The sequence below is a fragment of the Pogoniulus pusillus genome, chromosome 23, assembly GCF_015220805.1.
Source record: "Pogoniulus pusillus isolate bPogPus1 chromosome 23, bPogPus1.pri, whole genome shotgun sequence".
Classification (NCBI taxonomy): domain Eukaryota; kingdom Metazoa; phylum Chordata; class Aves; order Piciformes; family Lybiidae; genus Pogoniulus; species Pogoniulus pusillus.
Window position 1 is genome coordinate 22,471,023 of NC_087286.1, and position 13,718 is coordinate 22,484,740.

The window sequence follows — 13,718 nt, forward strand, 5'->3', positions numbered from 1 at the left end:
TCTAGTTCAAGGGCAGTTAAACTGAGTGCCTATCTGGACAGCTTTCCCCAGTCGTGGGGAAAGCTGTCAGCTTCTAACAACCACCTTGCTTGGCCACAATATTTTGTTGCCATCCAGTGTCACTACAAAGAAAGAGAAGAGTGCCCTCCTCTCCTGCACTGCTTGACTAGAAGCCAAGAATGTATGTAGTGTCCTTTCCTGGAGCAATCTACCTCCTCACACCTCAGCACTACCCTTGGTGGCAGAAGGCTCGGCACTCATGACTGCAGCATCTCTTTGTCTCGCTTGCTTTGTGCTGTAATAAATGGCACTTTGAGGCCTGAGTTATCTCAAATCCTGGCCAGATTTGCCTGGAGCTGATGTTAATTTACTGTTTTTTTTTTTCTTTTGTGATAGCCCCCAGAGGCCATGGAGATGAGGTAGGGCATTTGCAGCATCTGGGCTTTGGCACTGTCTATATGAGGAAGTCGACGTCAGGAGAGAGGCTTTGCTCTCATGTCTGATATAATTTTCTATACTCACGGACACTGAGCAGGAGCACCACAGCAAATCCCTTGAATAGCAGTGCCAGAGAGATGGCACCACAGATAGCCCTTCCTGGTGGGGCACTGTTGCATGTCACTTTATTTCTTCAACCTGTATATTCATGAGATCCTTTGATCCTTGAAAAGCATGCAGGGAAAAGAAATAAACTCTGCTTTGAAAGCTTCTGGACATTGTCAGCAAATAGCCTGTGAGCTGCACACAGACAAATCTGGAACACCACCACCATGTAGATTCTGGGCTTCATTTTTACCAAGCCAATGGTAACAGAAAGTCATCCTGAGGGAGCCAAGGTCTGAGGAAGGGAAGCACAGGAGAAGCATGTTTTTCTCTTTGTAATATAAGACAAAAGTGGCCCAAGACCAGTTAAAGACAGGAAAGGATAGAGCAAGAAGGAACAGACTAGAAAGAGTAGAATTGACTTGATGGTTCCCAGGAAGATATTCCTCTCAGAGATCAGCTGCCACAGTTGTCAGCTGCAAATGAATGTGGTCTTACATCACAGCCCAACAGCACAATTCTCCAGGAAGAAAGCATCATTACATGCTTTAATTCAAAACCAACAGCTCTGAGGTGGGAGTTCTGCTGCCTGTTAGACGTCCTTGCTCACCTCTTCTGTCTTTGTCAGTTGGGTGTTTCAAATTCAGAAAAAGAGAAAATAACAAGGTGTGTTTTTAAGAGAGGATGAGAAGATCATGGCAGACAGTCAAGAGAAGTCACTCCTCCTTGCAAGTGAGACTGTTTTCAGTGCTGCACCTGCTCTGGCTTTCTCTTTAGTGAGCACACTACTCTGTTGCAAGTCTGCTCAAGTGCTCTAGCAGGAGTCTCACTTGGACAAAGTTTACAGTCTCAGGTTCCTGAACATAACGACAGGAAAAAGGAAGAGAAAATGGCACCATCCTGGTTTATGATGCCCTCCTCTTTTTCCCTTAAATGAAAAGCATCAGATTTCCTCCGGGGAGAGCACTGCTAAACACCAGAGACAGAGTGCAGTGCCTGGGGGCAAGCTATAGAGGGAGATACAGGAAGGAAAAACAGTAAAAGAGACCCAAGAATTGGCAGTGACTGCTCGAGAGGTGGTGATGCCCTGCAAACGGAGACCTGCCTGTCCACAATGCCAGCACAGCACTAGGCTGCCTTTAGCTACAGCTGCTTGCAGGCCCAGCTAGAAGCGAGTGGTCTGTGTGTACTCTTCGTCTTGGCCATGGTCTTTTCCTTTCACGTCTCTCTTTTCAGAGCTGCCGTTGGCATTTTCACAGACCTAATGAAAGGGAAAAGAGTCTAACAGCAAAGACAGATCTGTTATGAGCTGATGGCAGCCACCTCTGAAACACGCAGCCTTGAGCAGCTTGGCTTTCCATTCCCCACTTGCTATATGGGCTTCTGCAGACATTCCTCTCCCAGCAGGATGAGTATTGGATTGCAATTCCACCAGGCCCCATGGGGAACAAAGGCTGGGAGCTAGGGGCTGAAAGCCAAAGGACATGGGTACAAGGCATCAGCTCTTCTCCTGCAGAGGGTGAGACCAGAGAAGCACCAGCTATTTCTGGAGTCCTCCTGTCTTATGGACAGGAACTAAGAGGTGATCACCATGGGTAGGGTAAAGGGGCCTCTTCCCTTCCTCTGCAGCAGGCCAGCTCTGCTCCTTGCCCTTTCAACACTGTAAGCTCTCTAAGAAACCCACAGCCCATGCAATGATGTAAGCCTCCTGCAGCTCATGTCCATGCCCAAGAAACAGCACAGGACCACTGGGATACCCACCTCTGCTGGGGGATGGCCATCCCCTGTGTCATCTGCCAGGTCAGTGCCACAGGTCTCAGGCAGCAGGAAGCAGAGCAGCCCCCCTACCACGGGGGCACTCCCAAAGATAGCCATGGGGATGGCCCGGTGGTAGCGGTCCAGGAGGTAGATCAGGGGGGCGATGACGCCTGATACCCGCCCCACCATCGAGCATAAGCCCACGCCAGTCTGCCTGGCAAGAGAGGGGAAATGGGAGAAACAGGCAGAGCTCAGCCCTCCAAGCCACCACAGGACTAAGTGTAGCCGTGGGGACAGCCCAAGACTGCCACCAGCAGAGTGAAGCTGCGATGCCTGGGGAGAGCTTACCTAATGACCGTGGGGAAGAGCTCCGCAGAGTAGATGTAGGAAGTGGAGAAGGAGGCCGAGGCAGTAAACTTGCCGATGATGGCCAGGACCGTGGTTGTCACAGGCTGATCTGAGAGGAGGAGGAGAGACCACTGCTGTGGGATGAGGGAGGGCCCTGCACCGCTCAGGGATGGAGGCTGAGGGTGTGTAGTGACAGCTGTGTCATCTGCAGGGAACCATCGCCACTGAACAGTGCCTGAATAGGGATCAAGAAGCAGCTCTTGGGGATTTAACCAAGTCCCTTGAGACCGTGGCACCAGGGTCAGCTCATGCACAGGACCTGCACCATCACGGGAAGGATTGGAGCTCTTTGCCTCCCTGTCCCAGAGTTTGTTCTTTCAGGATAGGAAGAGGGTATTCACCTTCAGGGATCACAGTGATGACAAGACACACCAGACCACTCAGCAGCAGGAGAACAGCCTGGTTTTTCTTCCTCCCAAACCACTGCAACATGAAGATACAACCAACACGGGCTGGGATTTCCACTGCTCCAAATGCAAGCTGTGTCAGGTAGATGTCCAGACCAAAATTTGTCACGTTCAGACTCAGCCCATAGTAGACAAGGCTGTTCACAAACCTGAAAGCCAGGCAGCGTGGCAGCAATCATAAATATTGTCCAGGAGCAAATGCAACATTGATCTCCAACAAGAACATCTTGGCTAATCCACAGTATTAACAAGGGCTCAAAAAAACAGACCAATACCATAAGTGCCAAAGCTGGAGTGGCTCTAAGCTTCCCCACAAAGTGCATGGCCTCTTGAATAGCCAGGAAGAGAAAAATCCACCAATAACACCCAAACCCACGATGCGAATGCAAGGTTCTGCCTACCCTGTCTCCTCTTTGCTTCACACCTATGTTTAGGATGGTCACTGGATACCTTACCAGGCACATGACATGATTAAAGTCACCTTCCGGAGGTGCTTCTTCTGAAAGAGATCCAGAGTGCTTCCAGACTTGGTCTGTTTCAAAGGTTTCAGCTTCAGAAGACAGAAAGACAAAGAGTCAAACTCCTTTTTCATCTGCAAAGGAAAGCCTTAGCAGGAGCCCAAACTCTTCTGGGAGGGAGGCAGCCCAGCAGTGCTGGGCTCCATTGCAGGCGCTCTGGGGGCCCCGAGCGGTAGTTTGATGACTGGGAGGTTTCTTGGGATGAACATTTCCCCAATATAGACACTTCGAGGTGGGCATGTCCTTTGGGTATTCATACATGGCAAACCCCGGACTAAGCAGGGCTCACATGTTCCTTCTCACAGCAGAATTAAATCAGAGAAGCATCTGAACGATCCCAGCTGAGCTGCAGCAGAAGCTCTTGACTCTTCTCCCTGACCTTGTCTCTGTATATTTACCCACATTCCACCCCCAAATTGTCCCCAGTGGGCATAGAGAGAATTTTGTCAGATGACCTCATCTCCAGAGCCTGCTATGAAGCCAAGAACAGGGGAAAGACTCTGAAGGCAAGAAGCAGTTCCCCACGCCATTAGAGGTACCTGCTCAAGCAGCTCTGGTGGGATGGTGCACTTGTTGAAGGATGCTGCTTTCTGAAGGACCTTCTTGGCTTCTTCTATTCTGCCTTTTGTTACCAGCCATCGAGCTGATTCTGGTAGCACCCTGTCAAGGAGAAGAAATGAAGAGATGCTGCTGTGACCTGCTGAGTTTCCCCACAGTCCTTCTCCTTGTGATCACACCCAGCAAGCAATGGTCATGACATGTGATAGAGAGGATCTAAATACCCTACTTTCAGACCCAAAAGTCCACATTTGGAGACCTGAACCAATCCGTTTGCTGCTTTTGGCAGCCCGTCAGGAGATGTGATGATTTCTGCAGAAGCCCCTCCAGCATCAGCACTCTGAACAGGAAATACCCAGCCTGCTCCTGAGCTGCTGCCGCCTCACTGCTGCACTTGCTTCTGCTGTGTCTGCAAGGAGCTGTGTCCATATCCCACTTACTGGAAATAGAAGAAGAAGGCAAATATAGGAACAGATCCTGCAATCTGCAGCAGCCTCCAGTTGCGAATTCCATAGCTCAAGCCAGCCAAAATCATCTGTCCGATTGCAAAACAGCAATGAGAACCAAGCACTGCCTTGGGCCGGGCAGAGACCCCAATCCATTCTGTAGCTGGGAAAAAGAAGAAGGTTCAGGTACATCACCTTGTTTTTGTCAGCATCCATGGAGTCCCTCACTGGAGCAGAGGTGGGAAATAAAATCTTTCATGCCCCAGAGCTACTGGGCTCTTTCCCCACCCTGACCTCCTGAGCGTGGAGGCTCTGCCCTTGCCCTTTTCTCACTAGCATGGGAGAGATGCTCCCCACAGCCTGAGGAAACATCAAAGTGCCAAAAGACAGCGCAGAGCAAGACCTGTCCTCATCTCAGCATTCTTCAGGCTGTAGATGTTTATTTTTCTTTTCTGTAGTCTTTCTCTATTACACCCTAAGAGGCCACTTCTGTCTGCCTTAATGCATGGGCATCCGACTTACCTAAGGCCAGTACTGTCATGGTGATCCCCGACACTGAAGCTCCCACGACACACCTGAAGGCCATGTACACATAGAAATGGGGTACAAAGGCAGTTCCTAGACCAAACAAGCCCTGGAGGGTGACGGATATCAGAATGACTGGCCGGCGGCCGATCCTGGAGAGGAACAAGACACAATTGGTATCTGGAGAGACCCCATGGAGATGGAGAAGAGACCAGTGAGTTGCACAGTGGTTTTGTCACCCTATTTGGGGGGCAATAAGGCTCAGACTTGACTCTGTATTGACCTGTGAAGCACCTTGCATACATGCAATGTCCTTTTCTCTCTCATTCACTGTATGGCTTTACAGGACCTGAGGACTTTGGTCAGGGTCCCTGTTAGTGAAGTGCGGTGACAACACGTGTGGGGTGCAGTCCTCAGCCAGGCTTGGAGCAGCGTGCAGCTCTGTATACTGACAGCCTTGTACAGACCCTACATGAGTAGTATTTCCTCACCTGTCACTTAGTGGTCCAAAAATCATGGATCCTAGGAACAGCCCCAACATGTAGATGGACTGAGAGATGTCATTCAGATCCTCCCTGTCACACACCAGGTCATACTGGAGGAAGGAAACACACAGGCTTTTATTCTCAATAGACTCCATACGTTTTCTGATTCCATCTCTAAGGATGTGAGTCTCCACAGGTAGCACAGAAGTCAGAGGTGGGACAAGCCCCTGGGCACTCGGTGGAGCCCCTCTCTTGAGCACTGGAACCTGCAAGATGCATCTCCAGCTCAGGCACCCCCAGAGAAGCCTTCTGAATGGCAAATTTTCAAGTGGGCCTTGGAACAGGAGTCTCAGCAAGTTGTTTCCTCCCAGACTGCCTTCCTCCCCTGAGGAAAAGGGATGAACGTGAAACTAATGCCTGTACTAAGCAGTTTCCATTAAAGAGATGTGCTGCAACTGCCAGCTTCCAGAGGACATCTACAGAAAAAGCCACAAGGGGAAGATCATGTATAGGTCAGAAAGCAATGACAGTTTAGCACTGCTCATGGTTGGCATCGTTAGATGTGGTTTTACAGCAACAACCCTGAGATGGGGATAGGACACCAAGACCCTGAGGCAGGAACCCCACAGCTGCTCACTCTGACAGTTCCCCAGGACATGTGGCAGCAGAAATCAAGCACTGAGCTCTGCCTCCTTCTGCTGGACTGGCTGGCTGAGCACAAAGCTTGGTCCTGTCTACAGAGGAGCATCTGGTGCAGGGACACTCAAAAGGCCCCACCATTGTCTCTGGCTGTGGCCCAGGCAGTATCTATCCTGCAGCCTGCTTGCACACAATGTGTCATGGATCACACCTGGAGGCTGAGTGGAGGAGCCCAGGTCCCCAGAATATACCTGATGTAAAGCTCAGCCCAACTGCACCATGGCCAGCACCAGTTTTAACTGAACTGCAGCACAGTTACCCCATTTGAGTATCCCTTCCCTCCCATGTCCCCAGCAGGTGGAAAGATGCCAACAGACCTCGGTCAGCAGGGATGGTGGCTGTCCTGGAGGGTACACCCACCCACTGCGGCACTTCTCCGTGGCATTCAGGCCGTAGGTCCTGATGGAGTCCAGGTCCCAGTCCACCGGCGAGTACATGGAGCACTGCTCGTATGCCCCGGCTGCATCTCGGGGCAGGGTGAGGTTCAGCTGCTCTTCCTCCGTCAAGTTGGGGCCGACAGCATGAATCCAGCTGGTGTCACAGTGATGTGGCACATATGAGACCATAAAAAGTTGGCAAAACTGGTGGAAGGCCACACTGAGGCAGGGAAACACAGTGAACAGCACCAGCCATTTCTGAAATGGCCCAAAATCACCAAGCACTTTCAAAATGTCCCCGATGCCTGACATTGGGAGCTGCGTCTGGAACAGGACAGTGATGGGACAGACTTCTCAGGGGGATGGAATTAATGTTTAAACCTAAGATAAGCTCTGCAGGCACAGGCAGCCACAATAAAGCTGGGACAGACTTCATGCCCGAGTTTCACCTGCCCTAAGGACACCATGTAATAGATTAATCACTTCTGAGTCACCCATCAACAGACAGAGATGGCTGGAGCAGGACATCTGCTTCAGGTGACCTGGGCCATCTCTGCCAAGACCAGGTGGCATTGACAGGGAAAAGCCTCCTCCAAAGCAAGTGCTGCATTTGCTGAACCAAGACAGTCCCCAGCAGTTCCACTTGGTCAAGCAAGGTTCTGAGGGGCCAAAAGAGCCCAGTGTGATGTAGAGCTGGGCAAAATCCAGGGATGCTAAGGGATGGGCAAAGCCAGAGACAATGAAAGGAGGACAGTTGGCTGTTGTCCCTGGCAACAGGAGACTTAATTTCCTTCTGTCTTTTGCAGCTTCCCTGTGCAACCACACATGGGACAGGGACACACACCATTCCTACTGGTTCTGAGCTATCTCTACTCGGGCTGCTCAAATCAACCAAGAAGTAGTGCCTGTGTCCCCTTTCCTGTAGGCCCCTTTTGAGTACTGAAAGGACACTATAAGGTGTCCTTGGAGCTCTCTCTTCTCCAGGCTGAACCACCTCAACTCTGAGCCTGTTCTCACAGGAGAGCTGCTCCAGCCACCCGATCACCTTTGTAGCCTCCTCTGGGCCCACTCCAGCAGGTCTATGTCTTTCTTGCACACTGGGGACCTCAGAAATGAACAAAATAGTCCAAAAGAACAAGTACTGTGGAGGTGGAGAGAAGACAGTGCACCTTATGTTCCAAACACTTCTCAGTGACCATCCTGTCTCACTCCGAGGTGTTCCTGGGCAAAGGACACTGATCCCCAGGTGTACAGGGCATGCAGAACTTGGAGCAAACTTTTCAACTAAAGAAAAGCCCCCAGGGTGCAATTCTAGGTGCATCCTGGTTCCACTTCTGCACACAACTCCTGCAAAGCATCCCCACCCCACGCCCTACCAAGTCTTCCTGGGTGTTGTCAATCCTCCCACTACCCCAGAATAGAAATGCTGCAGACACCACTCAGACAAATCCCCTCCCATCCGAGACAACAACAGATAAACCACACAAACACATGGCAATGGACAATTTGTTCTTTATTGATTAAAAATTAGAGACATGCAGTAAAATACAAAGTCCAAAAAAGGAAAAAAAGCCTGAATATTTTACATCTTTCATTATAATCTACAATACACCAAAGTTCTGAAGAGGATCCGTTTTCATTAACAGAGCATAGTCCTTAAAAGTAGGAACTAACATTAAATTTCCACCTGCTTCCAGGTTTAGATGAGAAATTTGCACAAAACCCAAATGCTTAATGACACTGGAAAACAATTATGAACAGCATTGGCACTTACTGGAACGACATCAGAAAGACAGTTGTCCACAACTGTAATAGCCCAAGTAAATATTCCCAATCCCTACCCAAAACATCGGGAGCTCTGCAGAACAAAACACATCCATTTTTTCCTCACTCATTTTCTCCATTAAGGAAATAGGGAGCCTTGATTTAGTGTGAGCTCAAACTTTCCAAGACCTGGCTTTGGGAAGGTGGGGAATAACTTAATAAATAGATGCTGCATTGTTCCATTTGAGCAGTCTGAGTCTTACCTTTGTCAGCACCAGTACACAAATGAACAAGGTCCCCATGGCATGCGGGCAGAAGGGAAAATAATACTGTACCAAGACTATCTTGTCTCTGTATCCTAAAGGTTTCCAATACGTCTGTATAAGCTCCAGGGTGACATGAAAATCGAGGTGGCAGTCTGCTCTTCCCAGGCCAAGAAGCTCAGTGGGGGATGCCATAGGGAGTGATTTGTGTCAGACAACAGGAGAAAATGCTCCCAGAGGTGCCACACATCAGTGCACACACAGGCCCCTAGCAAATCCAACCGCTACCAACTCCTTGGTATTGGGCATCCCCTTCTTGGGCTTTAAGAGCACCTGCTCAGCACCCTGGGACACTCTTGTTCCCAAATCCTCTTTTGCCTCTCCAACCCCTCGCACTCACCTGCCACGAGGCTGCAAATAGCCTATGGGGACACACTTAGTATCCACCATGAGGCTAAAAGCAACAGGGGCAGTATATAAAGAACACACACAACTCAGGAGACTTCACAGCTGCTCACAGACATTTACACATTTACATTACAATATGTAAATGCAGGTTGTTCATCTGAAGACTTGGCAATAAGAAAAAGTCCTAACTGCACCCAGCCATTCCACTCTAACCCTCTCTTTCTGCATTGTTGGTGGCTGATGGAAACCAAACACGCTTCCACTTGCCTGATAAATGGCAGACCTACAGTTCCTGTGTGAAAAACACTCCAGAGTCAATAGCAGGTAAAGGCCAATTGTGAAGCAGCAAGAAAAAAACCCCAAATCACCACCATCTGTTATTCACATACTGCATTACAAGTGTGTCTTATCAAACTCAGAGGATAATGTATACGATGGATGCAGAAACTCAAACTCAACACCACACACAAAGCAAAGCTACAGAGGTGTGTGACAGGCTCTCAGTGACATCCTGATCCAACGTGGAGGCTTGGGCGGACGAGGAAGCTGATGGCCCAAGCTGTTAGTGCAGGAGGGACACAGGCCAGTGCTGCCACTCTGCTGGGGATTCTTTATTGCTGTGAAACGCAACAGGGACGGTTCCACGGGTACCAGTTTGCAAGGGAGTGGGAAACATGTGGGAAGGACTGGCGCAGCCAGGCATTTCAGGCTGGGGTTCAGGATGACTTGGAAGTGCATCATCTTTTCCAAATGCAGAGTGACCCAGATCTCCTCTGCCTCTGACCATGAATAATTAGTTGATCATCTGAAGGACCAGTTTCCCAACAGCAACGCCTCATTGCTCTGCTTCAAGAACAGACTACATCTAAGCTGCAGAATGAAAGATACTTTGAGGAAGGACTGCTTAAAGTAAATGAAAAGGTTCAGCCCTCATGCCATGCCTGGCACTCATGTGGAGAGAACCAAAACGGAAGAATAAAAAAAATTAAGGCAGTTTACAAAGGGAAGCTGACTTCTAACACTTCAAAATCAAGGAAACTCTCCAAAACACAAGGGAAGGTGGTTTCCCCTCCCGTGGGTTAAGACTTGGCTTGCTTTCTTAAGTGCAAGCATTGAAATCAGCAGTTTCGAAAGACACAGTTGAAGAGAAGCAGATTTCTCAGCACTCCAGGTGACCCAAACAACATGTACATCGGTGCATCACACAGAAGGAGAAGCAGGTAAAGAACTAAAGAGATCCGGTTGGTATTAAAACTTGTGCAAAAATAGCAAGTGGAAAAAAAAGGAAAAAGAAGAAACCACATGTATGGAAACACTTAGGCAAGATCATCAGAGCAGTGGAACCCCCTGCTTCGTACTCAGTAGTATTTCTCTTTAAAGTAAGGCAATAATCAAATGAACATGCAGGCAATGAGGTGTTGGATCTGCATGTCTGAGATGACAGATACAAAAACATGAGAGTTGTTTACAAAAGGTGTAAACACCATCGGTAAATTTCAGGAAGGTTTGTGATCCTACTAAGGAAAATGTTAAAGCTTCTAGGAAGGGGGCTGTAGTTCAATTCTTTGGCAGTAGTGGTTTGTATTTTTTAGGCTGACAGAAGCATTACAAATATGCACACGTGGGTTCTCAGTTGGGAAACATCTCCTGGGACCATTGTTTAGCTGATGCTGAGCTGTGCAAATCCTATAAGTTTGCCATCATCGGGAATATCTGAGCCTTCCACACCAGACGCCTGAAACACAAGAACAGAGATCCAGATAGCAACAGCCATGCTCTGCCCTGCCACTCGCACCACAGCATGAGGCAGTGCTGGGAGGGGCAGTCCCAGGATGGTGTTGCACTGCACTCAGCAGCTCACACTACCCACAGCCAACACTGAGCACTCTTTTCTTCCATTTTAATTCGAAGCTAGGAAGGACTGGGATTGAAGTGTATCCAGTGTCTGCTCTGGCTAGGGCTACAAGTGCTAACTAGGGTAAACGCACCAAGTGGTTATAATGGAATCACTGCTTTGCTACCACAAGGTGGTTACACCGTTGTTTTGCCTCTGCAGCTACCTCAGAAGGATTCATATCTTGTTCTTTTCTCCTAGTTCTGGCCTAGTTCTTTTGTTCCCTGTCTTTTTTTTTTACACCTACTTCATTTCATATCCTCCTCAGAGACAATGTATCTGGACCTTCCCATTCCTTCTTTTCCAAGAAAGCAGTTTGTGGCATTTCTTAGCCTACTTCATTTTCTTTGTAGAGAGATTTGCACTTACCCACCCTGAAGTACTTTCTGCCCTGTCTGAGCAACTGTGCAGAAAATACCCTGCTCTTTATTAGCTAGGGTGAAAGACTGCCTGTATGAGCACATTGCCTCACATTTAACTCAGAGAATACAAGCAGGGACCTCGTATTGCCTTCTGTTAGACGACCACTAGGAAGCTTTGGGAAAAAAGGGAGTATGTAGATTGCATACATTAGATGCCTGTGATGTTTACAGTGGGCTTCTATATGCAATGCCTTCTCTTTGCAAGTGACAACTTGTTCAATTAGGGAACAGGAATAAATACCAGTTTGAAAGTGATGGATCTGTTTGCTTGGGGGTCTTCCACAATTTTCTGCAAATTAGCTGCAACTGAAATCACACACAAAGAAAACAGGCAACTATTAGGACAGGCTAGAGACAAACATCCCAAACTCACTGTGTCTCCTTACTACGCAATAATCTTAAAGCCTTTTAAATAATGAAGAGAGTCTAGATCTGAAGCAATCTTGATCTACTGAACCTAAAGGTTGAGGCTATAAAAAATTCTGTCACTTGTTATTATGCTTCTTTGTCAGACGTAGTTATTATCTCCTGGATGTGGTGGGATTAGCAGTGATAGACTGCCCAAGCACACCTGGAAATCCAGTTAAGATTGCACTTCTGGCCTTTCCAGAAATTGCAGCCTGTAAGGAACAGCTTTGCCTGCTGTAGTCAAAATATACAGGCAGTGATGACAGTTTCAAGTCTAACCTGCTACACAGAAGGACACACTTATTTAGCCAGCTGTTGCTACAGGTACTGTTCGCCTGGCTCTTCATTCCCCACCACATATGCACTTCACACTTCCTTCCCCAGCCCTACTTAAAAAAAAAGGGCTGATTCCAGCCCCAGACCTCTCTGGGGCAGGACCTGTGAGCAGTACAGGATTCTGCAGCAATTTGGCAATGCAAAGATGTCAGATAATAATGATTTAGCTAATGCATTGATTAGCTTCCATTTTGCTTCATAACAAGTCCAACTAGCTCACATCCTTGTAGACTAAGGTTTGCCTAAATGTACTGGTACAGAGCTGTCACCAGAATCAACAGTAGTTTTGTAGAGTCACTGGGGTAGACAACCAAGACCACAGCAAACTCTCCTAGTACCCACTCATCAAGTCATTTTAAACATGCAAAAAAACAACTGAAATTGTTAGAGCAGAAAAAATAATACATCATTACCTACTACCAGATCTCTGCCATCAACAAGACCTGCTGAAATGAGTTCTTGAGACACGCCATCAGCAGTATCTGTTGGGGAGAAACCCAAGAGCCAGTCACCACCCAACAGAAATTGTCCAGCTGATGGAGGCATCACAAAGAAACCTAAAGGAGCTTGTACAGGCCAAATAGCAAAAGGGTCTGATACCAGGATGTACAGGTGCAGCTCTGAGCTACGCTGTCAAACTTGAGTTGGAATTCATTGAAAGGCTGCACTTCAGTCACATCTAAGAGCAGTTTTGAGGGTCTTCTCAACAGCAGTGCCCCAAGCCCAACCATAAGGCAAGCCTTTAGGAAGGCACTGTGGAGAGACACTCCTGCACACAATTGCACAACACCAAGCACAAAACCTCTTCACCAAAACCACCTTCCCACACCGGAATGGCCCACCAGCTCACCTCTCCCTGGGGTAAATTCAAATCGGATATCATTGAGCTCTTTTTTTGAATTCCTGTAAAAAGAAGGGTATTTTGTAAGGAAAAGATCATTTCACTGCACAGACTTGTGTCCAAAAGAAAGCACTGTCAGTGCAGAATCAGTCTGTGAGGTGAATTCAGCACACCTCTCCCCCTCTAAGAGCCAAACTAATCTCTTGAGTGTGTATCTGGAAGCAGGGCTCTCAGCACAGCCTGCTTCTCAGTCTGACACAGCCTGAAGATCAGGATGGGTAAGTGCCATCTCTCTGCTACAAGGCCAGGTGGTTCCAGTGTCTCAGGAACTCACTCTGTCAGCAGATATATGCTTGGAGAACATCTTTCAGAGGAAGGAAGCACTCTCTGACTGAAGATGCACACACATTATGCCACTGCCCAGGAATGACTGGGAAGTGACGTTCAGGAGTCCCAGTTCAATGTCTATCAATAACCAAGATGTCTAGAGAAACTGGGAGACAAGCTCTTCTGTCAATGTGTGTAATGACAGTAGAGTGACTTACAGTGTCTTTTCTGCCTATTTCTAGTGACATAGAGCAAAATCCATGCCTTGAATTGGGTAAAAACTCCACTCTTGCTACTGGCTGAAGTCAGAAGTTGTGCCTGAGGAGCAGGA

At 48.2% G+C, this 13,718-nt stretch overlaps 2 protein-coding genes across 2 annotated transcripts in view; both read right to left on the reverse strand.

Moving 5' to 3' along the window:
- Window positions 1–1,680: 1,680 nt before the first annotated feature.
- Window positions 1,681–7,036, reverse strand: LOC135185849 (solute carrier family 22 member 13-like). Its single transcript, XM_064162964.1, has 10 exons — window positions 6,665–7,036; window positions 5,655–5,758; window positions 5,161–5,315; window positions 4,633–4,801; window positions 4,174–4,294; window positions 3,572–3,666; window positions 3,051–3,265; window positions 2,650–2,758; window positions 2,305–2,515; window positions 1,681–1,804 (listed from the first exon to the last, which is right to left on the reverse strand). The coding sequence occupies exons 1-10, from the start codon at window positions 7,034–7,036 to the stop codon at window positions 1,709–1,711; spliced, it is 1,647 nt and encodes a 548-aa protein (XP_064019034.1). The 3' UTR covers window positions 1,681–1,708.
- Window positions 7,037–8,220: 1,184 nt separating this feature from the next.
- Window positions 8,221–13,718, reverse strand: part of OXSR1 (oxidative stress responsive kinase 1) — a 92,358-nt gene continuing 86,860 nt past the window's right edge. The window contains exons 15-18 of the mRNA XM_064162887.1: window positions 13,070–13,122; window positions 12,633–12,701; window positions 11,717–11,781; window positions 8,221–10,894 (exon numbers count right to left, since the gene is read on the reverse strand). Coding sequence (XP_064018957.1) covers window positions 10,820–10,894; window positions 11,717–11,781; window positions 12,633–12,701; window positions 13,070–13,122 — 262 coding nt within the window. The 3' untranslated portion in view covers window positions 8,221–10,819. The remainder of the gene's footprint in view (window positions 10,895–11,716; window positions 11,782–12,632; window positions 12,702–13,069; window positions 13,123–13,718) is intronic.